This window comes from Geotrypetes seraphini, chromosome 6 (assembly GCF_902459505.1).
Source record: "Geotrypetes seraphini chromosome 6, aGeoSer1.1, whole genome shotgun sequence".
Classification (NCBI taxonomy): domain Eukaryota; kingdom Metazoa; phylum Chordata; class Amphibia; order Gymnophiona; family Dermophiidae; genus Geotrypetes; species Geotrypetes seraphini.
This window is the reverse complement of record NC_047089.1, coordinates 244122456-244142651: the sequence shown is the minus strand read 5'-3', so window position 1 is coordinate 244142651 and position 20196 is coordinate 244122456. Positions and strand designations below refer to the sequence as shown.

At 44.3% G+C, this 20196-nt stretch overlaps 1 protein-coding gene across 3 annotated transcripts in view; it reads left to right on the top strand.

Annotated features, from left to right (window-relative positions):
- Window positions 1-3750, top strand: part of TXLNG (taxilin gamma) — a 136510-nt gene extending 132760 nt beyond the window's left edge. For all 3 annotated transcript variants that reach the window (XM_033949412.1, XM_033949411.1, XM_033949413.1), the window contains exon 10: window positions 2435-3750. In XM_033949412.1, the coding sequence (XP_033805303.1) occupies window positions 2435-2776 (342 nt within the window). In that variant the 3' untranslated portion in view covers window positions 2777-3750. The remainder of the gene's footprint in view (window positions 1-2434) is intronic.
- The last annotated feature ends 16446 nt before the right edge of the window (window positions 3751-20196 follow it).

Below are 20196 nucleotides of genomic sequence, written 5' to 3'. Positions count from 1 at the left end.
TTAAAGAGGACAGAAGAATTTTTAGCCTTTTGAATTTTATTATTATAGTAAGACTTTTTTTCTTGATTGATTTCGCTTTTATAATACAGAGAGGTGTCCCTAAATTTTTGAAGATTGAAAGAAGTTTTGGCAGAACGCCATTTCCTTTCTGCAGCCCGAAGTTGTTTTTTTATTAAAGATAGCTTTTTAGAGTACCATGGATTTTTTATTTTTCTATTGACTATTGTTTTCGTTATTATTGGTGTTTTAATATTTAATATAGATTCTAGGTTAGAGTTCCAATAATGGAGTTGATCTTCAATAGTTTCAAATGATGGAATAGTGATAGAGGGACTGAATATAGAAGATATGTCAGAGCTTTCTAAATGGGAAAAATCCCTATATGAGGCTGTTTTAGTTTGAAAAGAGTGGTTTAATGATTTTTGATTGGGGAAATAAAGATTTAAAGAGATTAAGTAATGATCAGACCAGGGGATGGCAAGAATATTCGGAATCGAGTGGGATAAGGATTGAGAAGCAGGGATAAGGATCATATCTAATGTGTGTTTGGCTTGATGAGTGGGTTCATGTATCAGTATTTGCAAGTCAAGGTCTTTGAACAAATTGATGGTTTCCACGGTTTGAGGGTTATTATAATTGTCAAAATGGATATTAAAGTCGCCCAGAATGGTTGGACAGTTAGCTGTTGAACAAAAATCAAAGAGTAGATTATGAAGTAGAGATAGTTTTGCATAGTCAATTGGAGGGGGGATATATAGTAAAAGAAAGTCAGTGTTGTTTATAGAGTTTGCTTTGAAGTGAAGATATTCAATAGTGGAATTGATAACTGATTGGTCCTGAAGTTTAATTAGGTTTTTAAGAAAGATTATGGCTAGCCCCCCGCCTTTGCGGTGGTGGGTAGGCCAGGCTTCAGCACGGCAGCGAGGCAGGCAGGCTGGCTTCGGGAGAGGAGGGTGGGACAAAGGCTGGAAGGCAGTGAGGGGGGACATAGGAGGGAGGGAGCAAGGAAGGAGAGAGAGGCAGAGAAAGACCGGGGGGTGGGGGAGGAATGCTTGTAAGCAGAAGAAAGAGAGAGAGGCCTGGACTAAAGAGGAAAGACAGGAGGTAGATGCTGGACTATGGGAGGTGCAGACAGAGGGGGAGAGACCCTGAGGAAGAACAGAGATGGAAGATCATAACAGAAGAGGGAGTGAGAGGGAGACCTGGTACAAAAGAGAACTGACACTGGATCTGGGGAGGGTAAGCAGAGGGAAAAGAGAGAAAGACCTGGATCCAAAGGGGATGGGGTTGGATTGTGAAAGAAATGTTGGATTTGAAAGAAAGAAAGAAATATTGGATGCACAATCAGAAGGAAGTGCAACTGGAGACTCATGAAATCACCAGAGAACAAAGGTAGGAAAAATTATTTTTTGTTCAGTTTAGTGATCAAAATGTGTCAGTTTTGAGAATTTATATGTGCTGTCTATTTTGCACTATATTTATCTATTTTTCTATAGTTATTACTGAGATGACATTGCATATTTTAAAGTCCTTTGCCTTGACATCTCTGAAAACCCCCCGAATATAAGTGATAATTAACATTTTCTCTGTGTACAGTGTGCTTTTTGTTTTTTAAATTTTGTGATTACCATTATGTATTACTAAGATTATATTGTGTGTATATGAAAAATGGATGGAAAAAAATTGCATTACAATTAGTATTATTATTGTGGGGGTGGAGTCAGGGGCGGAGTTTGGGCTGTTCCGCTGCCTTTGGTATCTGTTGATTACATACACTCGATGTGCACCCCACCTGTTACTCAGCAAACATTGATGCGATAATCGAGTTCGGCATGATCGCGTTTACAACTTCAGTGATTCGTTCCTGCAGATCATCCATAGTTGCAGGTAGTGGAGGTATGTATACTTTGTCTTTCATGTACCCCTAAAGGAAAAAGCCACAAACAATAATGTCTGGTGATCTCGGGGGCCACTGGAGGAACACCTGGTCATTTTGTCGCATTGCATTGTCTGAAGGTTGTAACTGCACCAATTGCAGCTTATAAGAGTGAAAGTGCAAGCAATTGTGTAAGATCTTGCTAACTGTGCTTTTTGGGACTTGTATTTGCTGTTATCTTATTTATAAACATATTCCAATTGATTTTGTAACCATTTAAAATCAAGGAGTGTTTTTGTGGGCACCCTATATATTGGAAACATAGTCAAAAGGAGAATATTTTAGCAGTTTTGAATACTCTGGAGAGTGGTGAACAATAACCATGCAGGTGGCTCTCTGGGATAATTTGTCCACTTTTAAGACATTTTGGAATGAAATCCTTTCAAATTCTCTCCACTAAATATGCAGCTCCTGAAGATGGCAAGTTATTTCTGTTAGAACGTTAACAATGTCTTCTCTGGTTGTCTGGTTTTCTTCCTCCTCTTCTCCCATAACTAGAAAACTCTCCGTGATAAAGAACACAAAGCACTACAGGTAAAACTGGAGCGTCTGGAGAAACTTTGCCGGGCTCTTCAGACCGAGAGGAACGAGCTGAACAAGAAAGTGGAGGGGCTGAAGGATCAGAAATTGTTAAGAGAAGGGGAGGAGGATCCCGTGGCGGGAGCAGGTGTGCTGTTGTCGCTCGCTGGCCCCAATTGCCCGGAAGAGCTGGGGATCCCTGTGGCAGACAGACAGCTGGAGCTGCCGTGTAACACTGAAGCTATTATGGGCCGTGGCAGCAGCGTCCCGGAGACAAATTCGACAGGGCCCATCCTCACTGCCGCTGATTCTCTTCACTGAAGTGCAACAGTATGAGAAAAGATAGAGATATATATATTTGTGTAAATTTTCTCCCTGTCGGTGGTAATTATTGATTTTTGTGGTGAAATATTTCTTACTTTTTCTACCATATCTGTATTTTCTTAGAACTACTGGACTAGTGTGGTACTGGAAGCTTCCTTGTAGCTTGGGATAGTCAGGTCTATATTCTCTCTTTCCCTCCCCCCCAACTGTTCTTATACCAGTCTTTTTTTTCAGAAGAGACTACGTCTCTCTCTCCCCCCCTGCATTTTTTTTTCCCATGTCGGATAAGGCATGTCATGCACATTTAATGTTTCAGTGACTCATGACTGGAATCAAATGTAAACCAGGACAGTTTTGCTCAGTATACTGTCACTTGTTTCTGTGAATTAACTTTTTTTGTTTTAGTTACCTGAAGATTCCGGAAATAATGTACTTTATTATATCAGCTGATGGCCAGTAGGAAGCTGAAAATCTCCACTAAAACTGACCTTCGGTAAAAGTCCAGAAGCCTGTCAAAAAGGACACTTAACAGGGTTTGAAGTCTTTTGTCTTTTGATGTTTGAAAAAAAATTGCAGCTTTGAAATCCATGCATTTTATTTTGGAGAAGGAAAACAGGGTGTACAATGAGACATGCATATTTCTCAGGGTTGTAATTGTGTGTGAAAATTACAACTGTATTTTGAGTTCTTGTCAGATGTAGCCCTCTTCACAACAAACCAGTGCCTCCACCATGCATCTTACCGTGATCACGAGTAGGGGTGCAGTGTGCCATGAATGTAACTGGAGGGAGAGGCTAGCTGACAGGATTCATACTCCATTCTGCTCGAGCTTGGAAAAGCTTATTTTTTTTATGTCTGATGGAGTGTGTTAGATTGTCTTATCCATGTTACAGCACTTAACACTGTAAAAAGCAAATTTTAAGCTGTAGTGCGCTTCATCTTCAATTTTTAAAGGTGGGAGTATGAAATAGGCTCTTGCCTCTGGGGTTTAGTGTGTCCTAGCTGTCTACCTGTAAAGCAGGTATTCTGAAAGAGTGATTTTATAAGGCATCATCCATATGTATAACTTATTTTACATATGGACAAATGACTCTTAACAACATTGTTTGTGGGTATAGCCCTGTAGAATCAGACACGCCAAGATCATGTCTGCTTGTATGTAGGCATTTCCAGCGGTATAATATGAGCAGATTTGTAAAACATGCACCTATTTGCATTTCTTTTAGAGGAGGTTTAAATTTATAACCGATTGGATGCAGGTGCCCTGTTATAAAATTATCGCACAAAACACCAACATTTAAACCCGGTGAGAGGGTTTTGGGGGCTAAGAGGTCAGATTTTATTTTGGGATGAGATAATGGGACCAGAAGCGCCAACATATTGTGAGAAGAAGGAATTGGGGGGAAGCTTAGAGACTTAATCTGTCTGCGCCTCTTTCACTGGGATGGTTAGTGAGGGAAAGCTTAATGTGCAGAGCGTATTCGCAGTATGGTTTACCTTCTCTTTAATGCAGCCCTTGCTAAGTTTCACATGCAAACTGGCCTTAGTCTTAGCACCACTGTACTGGTTGAGTCGTGTTAGGACATAGGCCTACCTTTTGAGAGGGAGGGACTGGAGCACAGAAGGAGAAGCACCGCTTGGCTCCAGCAGCCTCAGACTGGAGAGCAAGTCGCAGCTGCAAGGACCCTTAGACTAGAGCAGGAATGGGATGGCGGTTGTAAGCCCTCTCAATGCAAGCTGCTCAGTTATCTGGTGTCCATTAGCTAAGAAAAAAAAAAAATCAGTCCTGTCTACAGTATGTGCAGGCACGGACCTAGACAGCAGCATCCATATAGCATTCCAAGCCCCACAGTATATATTCTGCAGGGAGGGAGTAGAAAGGGAGGGTAATCAATTCTCAAAATAAGACATCACAGTCGGTCAAAGCAGCACCGAATTTAGGAGTGGTCAGAAAGCCCTTGAGCCCAGTCACACAGCTGTGACCCAACCCAGGCTGCAACTTCCATGTTTCTATATCAGCTGCCTCAAGAACCACATGCCAAACATCACAAATATGATGTAAAACAACAAAAGGTTTTCCTTGATTTACTCATGAAACAAAAGATATCCACAAAACTGTATTCTAACAGGAATAAATTAGGACATCCTAGTTTCAAGTTTATTCATGGCTTGATTTACCGACCATCACATGTATCAGGGCAGGTTTACAATATTAAAAATTAGAAAGGTCTAATATAATTTTTGATTTAGGTGGGGTAAAATAAAAAGAGGGTAAACCTAAAACTATGACGAATTAGGACTGATTGGAAACGAGAGGTTTTGGGGGATAAGGAAGTTTTAATTACAATGATAAATAAAAGGAAGGGGAGGGGGAGGGAAGTAACAAGAGGGAAACAGGGATGTCGCTTCTTAAAAGTTTCTCCCCCCCCCCCACACACACACACACACTTATTGGTAGGCATCCTTGAAGAGAAATGTTTTGAGATTTGTTTTAAATTTACTTAATGAATTTTCATTGCGAAGATAATATGGCATTGCATTCCAAAGCGAGGGAGCAACTACTAAGAAAATGGAATTTCTAGTATAGTATACACCCTAATAGCTAGTGTTACCCCCCTTTGGTAGAAATAACTGCAGTGAGACGCTTCTTGTAGCCATCTAGCAGTCTGACATTGATCTGAGGAAAGTTTGGCCCACTCAGTGCAGAATTCTTTCAGTTGTGAGATGTTTGAGGGGTTTCTTGAATCTACAGCCTGTTTCAAATCACCCCACAGCATCTCAATGGGATTAAGATCAGGGCTTTGACTTGGCCACTCCAGGACTCTCCGTTTCTTAGTTTTCAGCCAGTCCTTGGTAGATTTACTGGTGGTATGTTTTGGGCCATTGCTGTGTTACAGGGTCCAGTTCCGCTTCAGCTTTAGGTTCAATTTTTTATTGATGCAAACAGCAAATAAAACGCCAGGGCACCCCCAAGGGTGCACAGTACAAATAATGATGCATCATATACAATAATATAACAAGCTTGTACAAAAGAGTAACATCAACCAAACTCCCTCCCCCCCCCCATTCTACTCTACATAGGGCGAGCGAGATTAATGAGGGCGGAAAGGCACTTCGAGGCACTGGACTCTTATGAGCCCCGAAGATGCCACACCACCCCCTCCCCCCACCTAATCCCACTAATTTTCTTACAGATGGTCTCATATTCCTCAAGCACCCTCTGATATACGGAAGAATTCATGGTGGATTCTGATGGTGAACTGACCAGGACCTGCTGCAGCAATGCAACCCCAAACTATGACACTTCCACCTCCATGCTTCACAGTTGGCATGAGGTTCTTTTTCTGGAATGCTGTATTTGGTGTACACCAAACGTGTCCTTGTTTCTGGTGTCCAAATAATTCAAATTTGGACTCATCTGTCCTGGTGTTTGTCTACGTTCTCTCTGGCAAACTTCAGTCTGACCTTGACATTTCTCTTACAGAGCACACCTCAAGTGCAAGTTAAATTTGTGCAATCTCTTTCTGATTGTAGAGGCATTCACTTTCACATCAACAGTAGCAAGAGCCTGCTGTAGGTCCCTTGATGACATTTTAGGGTTTTTGGAGACTTCTTTTTAATAATAATAATATTTTTGTATACCGCAATACCAAAAACAGTTCAGAGTAGTTTACAGAGGAAGAGACTGTACACAGACAGCGATGTTACAGAAAGAGACTTTCAAATTACATTAGCAGCCAAGAGTAGTCAGGTATATTCCGAAGTATTTCAGAGATACAACAAGGCAAGAAAGGAGTCTGAGAAATTTTAATTGATTTCCTGAAGGTTTGGTAGGAGGGTGAATTTGAGATGAGGGTGGGTAGACATTTATTCCATTTGCCTGCTTGGAATGACAGTGATCTATCAAGGAATCTTTTGTAGATACAACCCTTCAAGGATGGGAAGGCAAACAGATAGGCATTATGTGTGCAGGTGGTGCCTTGACATTCAAAATGGTGCGACAGGTAGATTGGGGATGAACCTGTTATGGTTTAGCATCTTGTGGTCTGCTTTAGGGGTCAACTTGCTTGGACGGCCAGACCTGGACATGTAGGTAGTTGGTTGGAATGTCCTCCACTTATACACTATTTTCCGGACTGTGGAATGGCTATTGTTAAATTATTTTGAGATCTTTTTAAATCCCTTACCAGACTTATAAGCCACTACAATCTTCTTTCTGAAGCTCTCAGACAGCTCTTTTGATCTCACCATGGTGTTCACTTTCACCACTGCAGTCATGAGCACACCAAACTAAATGTCTGAGGTTTAAGTAGGGCAAACCTCCTTCAAAATGCTGAGTAACGATGTTCTAATCATGTGCACCTGATGTGATACACCTGTGTGTGATTTGAGCCACTTTAAGTGGAAGGATATGTGGGGGGTGTCCTAATTTATTCCTCAGTTAGAATACATATTTTTGTGGATATCTTTTGTTTCATGAGTAAATCAAGGAAAATATTTGTGGATTACCTGCAATTACATCACTTTCTTTTCCAGAGATACATAAAAAAAAGTTTTGACATCGCTATGTGAACATTTCTTAAGAAAGAACTGAATATTTCATGGGGTGTCCTAATTTTTTCACATGACTGTATATACTACTGTATATATGAACATAAACTTCAATCAGGTGCAGTTTGGATGGGTCTGATGATAAAAAGAATAAAAACGGGTGAGTCGTCAAAGTACTGTTGAAATTCAAAAGATCAGATTACCTCAGCCATGTTCTATATATCAATGCATGTACCTGCCCCTAGTATTAATCACCAATACTTCCAGATTGGTTCAAGAAGATCAGGTTTGCAAAATGTAGTTTTCAAATTTATGAACATACATTTGTAAAACAAATTTTGTGCCCAGAACTAAAGTTTCAAAGTACAAATAAAGACACTTATGACACGGGAAAAACAGTGATATCGGGGGGGAGGGGGGACATTTTTACGCCTGATTTTTATAAACGGCGCCGCGCGGCACGGTCAATCAACCGCTAGGTACCGTTTACAGAACTGTGTCTACTGGCACCTACCACCGATGCCTATTCTCCGCCCCCGAAGCACACCCACTTTTCGGGGAGGCATCGTTAGGTGCCACACTGAATGCTGCGTGCAACCTCAATTAATGTTTAATGTGTTTTAAATTAAAATGCCAATTAAAATCAATTAACTAATTTGGAGTTGAGCAAAGAATTTGATTAGGCATCCCCAATTACAGCGCCTAACCTAGGCGCCATTTATAGAATTTCCCTTTGTGTCCAAGAAATTGAATGCCTTTTGATTATTGCATTGTATCTAGCTTAATTAAAAGAAATTTGCATCCCTCCCCAGCAGCATCCAGCATGTGTGATAACGACATCCGCAAGGAATAAAATAATACAGAGCTAAATAATCATAGCACAGTAACGGGAAATTGGACCAAACAAGTAATCAAGTTTATTCAAATAATTTGATTAAACGTTTTTCTAATTACAAAGTGTTTTACAGAAATAAAATGAAAATTTAAAAAAAAAAAAAATCACTAATACATAAACTTTATAATTAGACCAACAGAGGTAAATTAAATAAGGGAAACATTAGGAAAGGGGGGAAGAAATACAATTTTTTTACAGAAAAGTTCATAAGAAGGAAGTACATTAGGAGGGGGGGAAAGAACGATGGTAATCTGAATTCCAAAATTGGTTTATCTAGATTTATATGTTAAGAGTTGGGGTCTATTAGATCTTTTTTTTTTTTTTTATTCTTTTTCAAACTTACATCAAGTGCACAAAAAGAACAACATGAAATACTATCATATAACACTTGAACATCATACATTATATTCTTAATATGTAAATTAATTAAAAACCCTTCCCCCTCCCATCTTTCTATACAATCATTAAAACTATCATATTCCTTCAAACTTTCAATTTCGCTACATCTTATCTTCCAATCCCCCCCACCCCCAGATCTTGCTAGGCAGTTTAAAAGCCAGTTTCCTGAAATGAAGATTGTCCTGGGAGGGGAAAAACTATTGGGAGAATTCCAAAGGATTGGGACTAGTACTATAAAGGCCCATCAGAGGGTATTACTGATCGACTTCCTTGAGCAATAGCAAGTATGTTAGGGCTTAGGGGACACAACAGTAGAGAAAAGATCCCTTCAAGCAAGAGCAAATACTTCATCAAATTGGCCATAGAACGAGGAGAGGGCAGCAAAGGGCATGGCTACAAACTAGTGCATGAACTACCATATTTTTTGCACCATAGGTTTGGAGGAGAAAAACCAAGAAAAAGAACATTCTGAACCAAATTGTGTACTAATATATTTAATAAAATATACCAGGCTCTGCACCCAGCCCCCCCCCCCCCCTCTAATGGTAGGCCGGGACAGGAGAGATCCGGCCCCAGCCGTCTAACAATTTTTTACACTGCCTTGGTACCTTGTTTTAAAAATTATGGTGGTCCAGAAGTATCGGCAAGAGCAAACTTTCTGCACTCCTGCTCCTTTCTCGCTGGACAGCTGCCTCATCATATCTTGCGGTCAGCGGCACACAAGGCAGGAGCGAGCTTTTCCCACTCCATCCTGGCCCCATGCCGCTCCCTGAATGGCTGCCGTCAGTTCTCATGGGACTCACGAGAACTGACGGCGGCTAGGCTGGAGCGCGAAAAGCTTGCTCCTGCCTGTGCCGCTGGCCGCAAGGTATGAGGCAGCCATCCAGTGAGGGAGGGGCAGGAGCGTGGAAAGCTTGCTCCTGCCAAAACACTGTTGGACCACCATAATTTAAAAAGGTGCTGGGGGTGGGTGCAAAAAAATTGTTATATTCGCTCCATAAGACGCACAGACATTTCCACCCACTTCTGAGGGGGAAAAAGTGTGTCTTGAGCGAAAAATACGGTATATAAACAAATTTCTTCATGTGCATCAGGCTAGGACTTTCACTTAGTTGCACTTTCTTCATTATTTACTGTGAGGGTGTAAAGAGTACCCCCCTCCCAATTTTAAGATTAGTTCTCCACAGCATTCAAACAAGAGCAGAAATATGGCACTGTTCCATACTTGAGTGACTTGCATTCAGAAATTATGACATAGCTTGAGGTTCAACTTTATAGAAAGAACTGTTCTTTATACAATCCATGCACATTAAGCTTTAACTCTTCGTAAAGGGTTTATTTTTCCTCTGCAGACAGGTTAGTTGCCAAATTACTTGAATATTCCAGCTGGGCTGCAAAAGGTTCATCACTGCCATTCCCTGTACATGCTTCTATATATGTTCATATAATGAAGATGTTGCAACAAAGAAATTTGGGCCTAAATCACATGGAGGTACTGAGGCTTCTTGTTCTATTGAATGTATCAAACTGATATTTTTGGTGTGTTGCAACCCAGGTGAGTCCAACTGGATATTGGCCACTAATCAGATTTTTTTTAAAAACTGTATGATGTTTGTGTAAATGCCGCTAGGGCCCGGCTACATCAAGAGAAAGGCTAGAGCAGGGGTGTCCAACCTTTTGGCTTCCCTGGGCTGCATTAGCCGAAAAAATGTTTCTGGGGTCACACAAATGCGCAAACGCTGAAGCAAGACAGAGGAGGGAGCCGGCAAGACGGCAAACACCAGGGGACAGCAGAGGAAAACACTGCATCGCCCTCGATCGGGGCCACACAAAATACTTCAGGGGGCCGCATGTTGGACACCCCTGGGCTAGAGCAATAGCAAGCCAGGGTTAGGTTCAGTATTTCAAAACATTTTGCATCTGTTTATATAAAATTAAATGTTCCAGTACCTCTTGTGTTCAGTTCCAGCATGTGTAAACATGGTTCATTTAATTACTGACTTTATTGCAGAGGAGAATCGGCTAGTCTCTCTCAGCTGAGTAAATAAAATCAACCATTGATTTGATTAAAATCATATTTCAGAGAGCTGGGGAAAGGGGTTCCCAGCAGGCTTACATAAGAGAGCCATTTGGCAGGAAAACTGGAAAGCACAGTTCTTGACTGTCTTCAAGCCACTGCATTAAAAAAAGACATCAATGTAGTTGTAGTGTTTGCACATGACCATTTTCATAGTGCTCAAATTATTGGACAGTTAGTGTGCATGGCTCGGGCTTACACTCAAACCCAGAAGCTTCAATTTAGGATACAGCTAAAATCTTAATTTAGTCCAAGGGAACCTACTTTCCTCCACAGACAGGCAGTGGATATGCAGCCCCACTTGATGGTGAAGTCTCTGACTGAGCCTAATGACCTCGGTACTCTTCCCCTAGCTATAGTAAGCTTTTGAGCTTACTGAGCATGTGCAGGATTGCCCTACTACTCAAGCCCCTCCCCTCTGCCTGTCAGGTTTTTTTCTGACCTGTTCTTGAACAATCACGCTCTCCCCTTTCTCAGAGAAAAATATTAATAGGAAAAAGAAAAAGTAGTTTTTAGTCAGGAAAGCCTTGGCTTTCAAACCTTTAGGGCACTAATTTTTTTTTTTTTTAAAGTGTGAAATTCCGACCTGTTTCTCACAGTTCGGAAGTGACAAGGAAACTGATTTCTTCAACCGCCAGTTTTTTGACTGTGACAACTAATCGCAAATATTTTTGGCTATAGCACCAATCGCAAAAAAAAAAAAAGAACGAAAACCTAACAAGCCGTTCTTCAGAACAAGCGCGGGCCTGTTGCCCTTCCAGACTTGCCAGCCCCACTGTCTCGCATAGCGGCCACTAGGACCGCGGAGACTTTGGCAGTTAAGATGCCTATGCCTCCGATGTTGCTACAAACTGGCACGGAGAAAATGCCGGCAAAGAAACAGCTGATTTTTATTGCTCCCTCACCCCTGGGCCCTGCTTTGGTCAGGCAGGGGAGGGCAGCGTACATCCGCCAATGCTGACAAAAAAAGTTTTAGCACCGGCGAGGCAGCAGAAGATTCCTTTGGCTCCCTCCCCTCAGGGCTCTGACTTAGTCCAGCGGGGGAGGGAAATGCCGTTCCGCCTCAGCTGGGCTGATAACAAGGTCCCAGCACTGGTAGCAACTCATGAAGAAGAAGCTTCGCGCCAGAATGGAGAGCACACCAGCAAAGCAAAAGGTATTTTTGGTTCCCTCTCCTCAGGGCTCTGCTTCGGTCCGGCGGGGGAGGGAAGTACTGTTCCGCCTTAACTGGGCCGATAACAACACCCTAGCACTGGCGGCGACTCATCTATTACAAAAAGGAAAAAATAAAAAGTTTTGCGCCTGCAGGGAGTGAATAGAGACAAAACAGCAGGTACTTTGGCTCCCTCCCCTCAGGGCCCTGCTTCGGTTCCGGCGGGGGAGGGAAGCATTCATCCGCAAAGGCTGACAAAAAAGTTTCAGCACTGGTGCGGCAGCAGAAGATTCCTTTGGCTCCCTCCCGTTAGGGCTCTGATTCGGTCCAGCGGGGGAGGGAAGTACCATTCCACCTCAACTGGCTGCACCCCAGCATTGGCGGCAATCAATAATATGAGGCTGCTCCCGGATCTCCCAGGAGCGCCAAGGTAAGTGTTGGCACCGTGGGTGCTTTCAGTGGCTAATAGGAAAGTTGCACTGGGACGGTGGTTCCTGCGCAGAGACTCTGCAGACCGCACCGTTGAGAAGATTTTATTGGGCCGTGTTCTTCTTCACTTGTTCCCTTCCCTCAGGGCCCTATTTTGACTCTGTAAGGGGAGGGAAACCTATTGCTGCTGTCACAGCAAGTAGAAAAAAAAAAGGGGGAAATCTATATATTATTAATACTTATAACATGATAATTATTAACTAAGTTCCCAGAAGCTCCTGCTGCTGGATTGCTTTTTTTTTTTTCATTTCGGTAGCGGCATATTAGACAAAGTTCTAATTCATGAGTGGCACTGGCTCTCTCTCTCATCTCATTGGGGAGATCTCCATGATGATTAGCTGGTAAACTACTTTAGTAACAGAGCCAGTTCTTCTACGCTGTCTATCTAATCTGATATTCTAAGAACATCCAGTGCTAAAAAAAAGAAAAATTTGCCTGCAGAACCTTCAGGATGCTCCGCTATTTCCCTTAGATGACCAATACTTTCTTCTTTTTCAGAACAGCCATTTCTTACATTTCAATCTCCGCAGTCTGTTAAACATACTGACAAGTCCTCTCAGTTTACATGGGTACATTTATTCCATCCAGGTGCAAGTTCACCAACAGTTTTTCATCTTCATTGTCCACTTGACTTCATTCTCTTATGCCTTCTGCATCTCTCAGATAATGGTCTCTAATCAACTCTCCTCCAGTGTGGGACCTACCGTTAGGGGTAGATCTCTTAGTCCAATTCCTGTCTAAACCATTGGAATCTGCTTCCATTCTGTTCTTTTCTGGGACATTAGTTTTGTCTCGCTGCTTTTGACGTCACTTGAGGATGTAGTGAACTTCAAGCATGCCTTACTTATTCTATTTATCTCAAACATTTTTTCCTACTAGAGTGTTTTGATTTTTTTCCCAACTCGTCCCAGATTCTTTCCTACACTTCGTAGGCATTTTCATCTACACCAATCTATTACTTTATCATCGTTGTTTCTTCCTTTGCATTCCTCTCCAGCAGACCAAGGTCTCCATGCTATCCACTGCAGAGGAACATTGTTTCTACCTCTAGGCAACTACTCAGTTTGCCAACCAAATCAGCTCGTTTCCTCTACATCAGCTACTGAGAAAAACAATAAAATGCAATATGATAGAACAGAGAAAGAACTCTCTCTTCTCTCTGATAGCACATTGTATTAATTCGTGCTACCCCAGAGCACACCTGATTCCCTCCTGTGTCAATTGTGGATCATAGCAACCTACAGCTTCTGCATGGTGAATTTTCATCTTAATTCCTATTCAGGATGTTTCTGAAGCTACATTATCCCAGGACAAGCAGGCAGCATATTCTCACATGTGGGTGACGTCATCCACGGAGCCCCGACGCGGACAGCTTTTCAAGCAAACTTGATTGAAGATTTCAAGTTTGCTAGTGCTGCACCACGCATGCGTGTGCCTTCCTGATCCACTAGAGGGCGCATACCCTCCACATGGTCCTAAGTTCTTAGTTTTCCACTGAGCCAGAAAGACCTTGTCTCTCTTCTCTGCGTTCTTCTAAGTGCCTTTCTGGCACCGCGGCTTCTTTATTTTGTTAGGGAGTTGCTGTGCGTTTGTTAATTGATCGTGTATTTCTTTGTTTCAAAAAAAAAAAAAAAAAAAAAAGGACTTTTTATTGTGTTTTTCCACAGGCAGGCCCTTCTTGGGCCTCAGCCATGCGGCTAGGCCTCATTTGGCTGCAGCTGTATTTTCTTCTTCCCTGGCCTCTCTCTGGGCTCACCTCGTGTGAGCAGAATGGCCGGGACCCTCTTTCCTTCGTTGGCATCGGACTGTGTAGCTTTGATCCCCGGTAAGTTTTTCTTTCTTTCTTTCTTCTAGGTGCGTTACCTTGGTAACGCCACCGGCTGAGTCTCAGGCATTCCATGCACGAGTGCAATCGTGCCCGCCTCTACGAGACCTTCGATGCGTGCCTCCTTTCATGGGAATACTCTTCACGAGGTTGCCCTTATGGAGCGTACTGCTGCACCTTTCTTGCCAGTTCCATTGGTACGGTGCCGACTTCTGAACCTCGACGGACTTCGGTGTGCCTCGACGTCGACTGGGGCTTCGTGCCTCGACGTCGACTGAGGCTGCGTACGTCGACGGAGGCTTTGTGCCTCGACGTCGACGGAGGCTTTGTGCCTCGACGTCGACGGAGGCTTTGTGCCTCGACGTCGACGGAGGCTTTGTGCCTCGACGTCGACGGAGGCTTTGTGCCTCGACGTCGACGGAGGCTTTGTGCCTCGACGTCGACGGAGGTTTTGTGCCTCGACGTCGACTGAGGCTTTGTGTCTCGACGTCGACTGAGGCTTTGTGCCTCGACGTCGACTGAGGCTTTGTGCCTCGACGTCGACTGAGGCTTTGTGCCTGGACGTCGACTGAGGCTTTGTGCCTGGACGTCGACGGAGGCTTTGTGCCTGGACGTCGACGGAGGCTTTGTGCCTGGACGTCGACGGAGGCTTTGTGCCTGGACGTCGACGGAGGCTATGTGCCTCGACGTCGGCTGAGGCTTTGTGCCTCGACGTCGGCTGAGGCTTTTTGCCTCAACGTCGGCTGAGGTTTTGTGCCTCGACGTCGACTGAGGCTTTGTGCCTCGACATCGTCTGAGGCTTTGTGCCTCGACGTCGTCTGAGGCTTTGTGCCTCGACGTCGTCTGAGGTTTTGTGCCTCGACGTCGACTGAGTCTTTCTGCCTCGACGTCCTCAGTGCATCCATTTTTGCTGCGCAAGAGCTCATATTCAACCCCCTGGCGGGGCATTAACTACAAGCTACAGTGGCTCCAATAGCCAACTTGAAATCCGCCCCAATCTAGGATATTTCCAAACCAGCAACCTCATCTTCTGTGCATATTTTTACAAAGCAGTGCTGCTTGGACCACACTTTAGCTCCAGATATTCACTTTTGACAATCAGTTTTACATAATCTCTTTGACATAGATTGTTTTCTACCTCCCATATGCGTTTTCAGCTTGGGACTCACCATCAAGTGGGGCTGCATATCCCCTGCCTGTCTCCGAAGAAAGTAAAGTTGCTTACCTGTAACAGGTGTTCTTCGTAGACAGCAGGGGAATGCAGCCACACTTGCCTGCCTACCCTCCATCCCCTCATCTATTGCTAGGAACAAAACTGACAGGCAGAGGGGAGGGGCTTGAGTAGTAGGACAATCCTGCACATGCTCAGAAAGCTCAAAAGCTTACTATAGCTAGGAGAGCGTGCTGACGTTATTAGGTTCAGTCGGAGACTTCACCATCAAGTGTGGCTGCATTCCCCTGCTGTCTACGGAGAACACCTGTTACAAGTAAGCAACTTTGCTTTCCACCATGTTACTTTCTGAAACAGATGAAGAGGTAGCAACATGTTCTCCATAAACCTGTTGGGTGAGATCAAGGGACATTCGGTGCTTTGTGCATGGGAATGTCTGACTTTTGACCCACGGCTCTCCTGTCTGAGCGGGTCCTTTAGGTGACCTCTGGCCCATGTCAGAATGCATCAAGGACTTTTGAAATAGGGCTAAGCTGTTCTGTCTTTCCTTGCTATGTTTTTACACCTGGTTGTGTTACAGTTTGGTTCTCAGGTGTTACAGAAAAATCTACCTCTAGCCTGTAAATGAGTAACTGTGAAATAAAAGAAAGGCGATGCAGAAATCTAGTTTGTGCTAAACATGGCTTTATTTTTACAACCTTTTGTTCTCATGAGTAATCAAACTGAACTGGTAAATGGGCTGTCTTGTTTTGCATTTCAGAAACATTTTGTAGAGATTTTTTCATAAATGTGAATCTGAAATTTTATCTACTCAGTTATCTATCGATTAAGTAAAGTCATATGCTTAACCTCAGGCTCTGTGTTTTCTATAACTTCTGTCAGAACATCTAAGAAATTGTACAACTGTGGAGCTTTGGTATAAGCAATAGCAGGGTTTAATTTGCAGACAAAAAGGAAGCAACAGGCAAAGGGGGGCTGTTATCTGCTCCATTCCAAGCACATCTTTTCTGGCTGTCTTCAAGGAGCACAACCTTCATGCTGCCCTGGCTTTAGAGTCTGAAATGGTGGAACTGCGTTCTTGTACAATCCCCCCTGTAGACTGAACAGTAGGGAACTCAAAACCAAAGTTTAACCCCTCCAGTGACACTCCCCTAGAATATCAGTTTTGTTTCCTATAGCCTTGCTCTAGGGGCCCTTCTCTTCTGCTAGTTTTTATTTTATAATTTCTAGTAAATTAATTTGATATTTGGCACAGGTCTTGCTCTAGTGCTGCAGATTTACCCTGTGGGGGACATCCTTCGGCAGGAGATTGCAGACTTTTGTATATAAAATTGTCTGTATCTAGAACAGGGCTGCCCAAGTCTAGTCTTCGAGATCTGGTAGGCCAGGTTTTCAGGATATCTGCAATGAATATGCAAGAGAGAGATTTGCCTCCACTGCCTTCTTGCAAATCTCTCTCATGCATGTTCATTGTGGATATCCCGAAAACCTGGCCTGGCAGTAGATGTTGAGGACCAAACTTGGACAGTCCTGATCTAGGGGGAGTTCCCTGCTGCTGCAGTAAACCCCCTGGACAGCCTGCAGGTCAGATTAGGGATCAGGAGCCAACTCACCCCGGGTTCATCCACTAAGGAGTAGAGTGCAGACTGCATACCTTCCCTGATTGTATTGAGAGGTCCTGGTAGTCAATGACTGGGGTTATAGGGAAGGTGAGGCAGTCAAAAGACCTGAAATCCAATTTTCTCAGCTCCTGAAGTACTAATCTTGCATGCTCCATGTAAAGCTTGCCTGGCATTCTTTTCTATGCAGCACATGCCACTGTATCTGGGTGCACACTGGATTGGTGATTTTAGGGGGTCTTAGAAAGGGGTTTGGGGGTGGTTTCCCTGTATGCCCCCCCCCCCTCCACCAGTAAAATAAAAAATTGCCATTTTCTTGGGAGTTAGGTGTGTGCAGAGTAGCTCTTGCCATAGGTGACTTCTTCCCCCCAGAATTTGTGAATATGATGTATCGGACTTTTCTGGTTAAAAAGGCCATGCCTGTCTCTTCACCTCAGAATCCAGCTAAGCAGATGGGGAATTCCCATTCTCTGGATTCCAGCATGTCTCTATGTTCTTTCTCAGGGATACCGGACAACAGGCAGGCAGTGCCTGCCATCGCTTCTGCTTTGGTCTCCTTGGCAGCATCAGCCGATGTGGCTAATCTCTCAGATCTTCGTGATCCTCATAAGAGTGGGTCTCAGGCTCTTGGAGATGACCCGGCAGTGCACAGGCTATTTAAGACTAGTCGCCTGACACATATTATTTTTGCATCCCTCAGAGCATTGAACCTGAATTCAGACTAACCAAAACAGGCAGAATGCTCCATAATGAGTGATCAGCGCCTACTGTCCACTTCCTTTCCAGACAATCCGGACTTGGCTAGGATTCTTTCAGAAGTCTGGGAGGCCCCAGAGTTCACCAAAAGGCTGACCCTGGCGACAGTGGATTCAGCCGGGGCACAGGTCACTAAGGGGGCACAGGTCACTAAGCCCACTTCCTTACCCTCTGATAGAGGGGTAGTCCTAAAAGATTTTCAGGACAGGTGAGTGGATTTTATCCTCAAGCACCTCTTTGATTCCGCAGTGGCTGGGGAGAGGGCGACAGTATCCACCTCCTTTGTCGCCCATGCATGTCACTCTAAGCTCTGCCGTGATCCTGAGGATGTAGTCCTCCGGGACCTGGATTTCCTGGTCTCCGGAGTGAACTACTTGGTGGACATTCTCTATGGCAGTGGTTCCCAACCCTGTCCTGGAGGAACACCAGGCCAATTGGGTTTTCAGGCTAGCCCTAATGAATATGCATGAAGCAAATTTGCATGCCTATGACTTCCATCATATGCAAATCTCTCTCATGCATATTCATTAGGGCTAGCCTGAAAACCCGATTGGCCTGGTGTTCCTCCAGGACAGGGTTGGGAATCACTGCTCTATGACATGATGAAGGTCTTTGCTAAGCTAGGTGCTTATTCAGTGTGAGCTAGACTGGTGCTTTAGATTTGTCAGTGGTCTGGTGATTCTTCTTCCAAGGCCATGATGAACAGGTTACCCTTTAAAGGTATGCTAGTATTTGGCCAGTGTTCAGGACCGTAAGCTGAAGGTCCTACCAGGCTCCAAGCCTCGCCCTGCCCAGGGCAGCTGAATTTTCATCCCTACCGGCACCCTCACCAGTATGCTGGGCCCCTGGCTTCAGGCCAAAGATTCAGAATGAAGGGATGCCATTCTAAAAACAGGGCGAAGTCAGCACACTGATTTCTAAGCCCCCTATAAACGAATGCTGAATCATTCTCTCTCTTCCCCCTTACCTGTCACAAATTAACCCTTATCTTATTTAAGCAGTCCTTATTTGGAATAGGACATCAGCTGACAGGCATTGAATACGTGCAAAGACTCAGGTTTTATCTACGTGTTATTCGGGCATTGCCTAAGTGCTGAGTTGAGGGTGACACGATGTAAATGCATGTGACTTTGTATCCACCAATCATTAGACATGTAATCGAGGGAGTTACTAAGATGTCATTAGCATAGAAGCTTAATAAAAGAGCTCGGAGCTTGCCACAGCGACGCTTCTGCCTGACTCTAATCCTGTGTGTATGTGTGTGTGCTGTGTTCAATCCCTACATCAGAGCATCCTCCAGACCTCGCGCTTTGAGGGTCTGACCCAGTAGCAATCTGTCAACAAATGTCCTCCTGTTCCCTCTATAAAGCAGTGACACCAGGCCTCTGGCACCTCTCCTTCGGGTCAGGGGGTGACTCTCAGCCTTCTTGACAGAGTGGCAGAAGGTGACCTAGGACCAGTGGGTCCTAGAAGTCCTCAAAGAAGGCTGCAGACTGGATTTTTACTGACCTCTGTCGGATTTCTTCCTGGCTTCGCCCACAGGCTAGCCAGAGAGAGCCCTGCACATGCGGGCAACTGTTCGCAAGCTGCTAGATCTGGCAGCAATTGAACCTGTTCCATAGGACTACTTGGTTTAGGGAGATACTCAATATACTTCATCGTTCCAAAGAAAGGCTCAGAAGACTGAAGACCTATTCTAGATCTAAAGGCAGTGATTCATTCTTGCGAGTTCTATGTTTCAGGATGGAAACGGTGCGCTTAGTCATGGCAATAGCCCCTGGTGAATTCTTGGCTTTCCTGGATCTCACAGAAGCATACCTCCTGTGAATACAGGAGGTTTTTGCGGTTCCACGTGCTGGGGCGGCACTGCCTTTCAGTCTGGCCTCTGTGCATCTCTGCTCGCAGGGTGTCCTGGTTCATCCATACCTGGACGACTGGCTGATTAGAGCCCCCTCACTGATGGGGCACAGGGCAGTTCGTCAAATGGTGCAACTGCTGGAGCATCTTGGCTGAGTGATCAACCTGAAAAAGAGCCACCTCAAGCTGACACAGGAATTGGAGTACCTGGGAGTCCGGTTTCACACGGCCATGAACCAGATGTTTCTTCCAGAACCGAGGAAGATCAAGTTGCAGAGTTTCAATCTGGGTCATGTTAGAGGCTCCGCTCCTACAGCCTGGCAATATCTGCATGTCCTGGGCCTCATGGTGGCATCCATAGATGTGATCCCTAGTGGGATTCTCCAAGTGTACCACTTCCTTGGACGGCAGCTGCATGCTGAAGTGGTTGAATCCGGTGACTAACTACGGACGCGAGTCTTTACAGCTACAGGGCAGGTGGTCTACCCTGGAGAGCAGGTGGTCAATAAATTCAGGGGAACTGCAGGTGATCCGGCTGGCCTTGTTGCACTTTCAGGGGTGTCTCCATCATCAAGCTGTCCGAGTGTTCTCAGACAATGTGACAGCAGTAGCTTATGTCAATCGA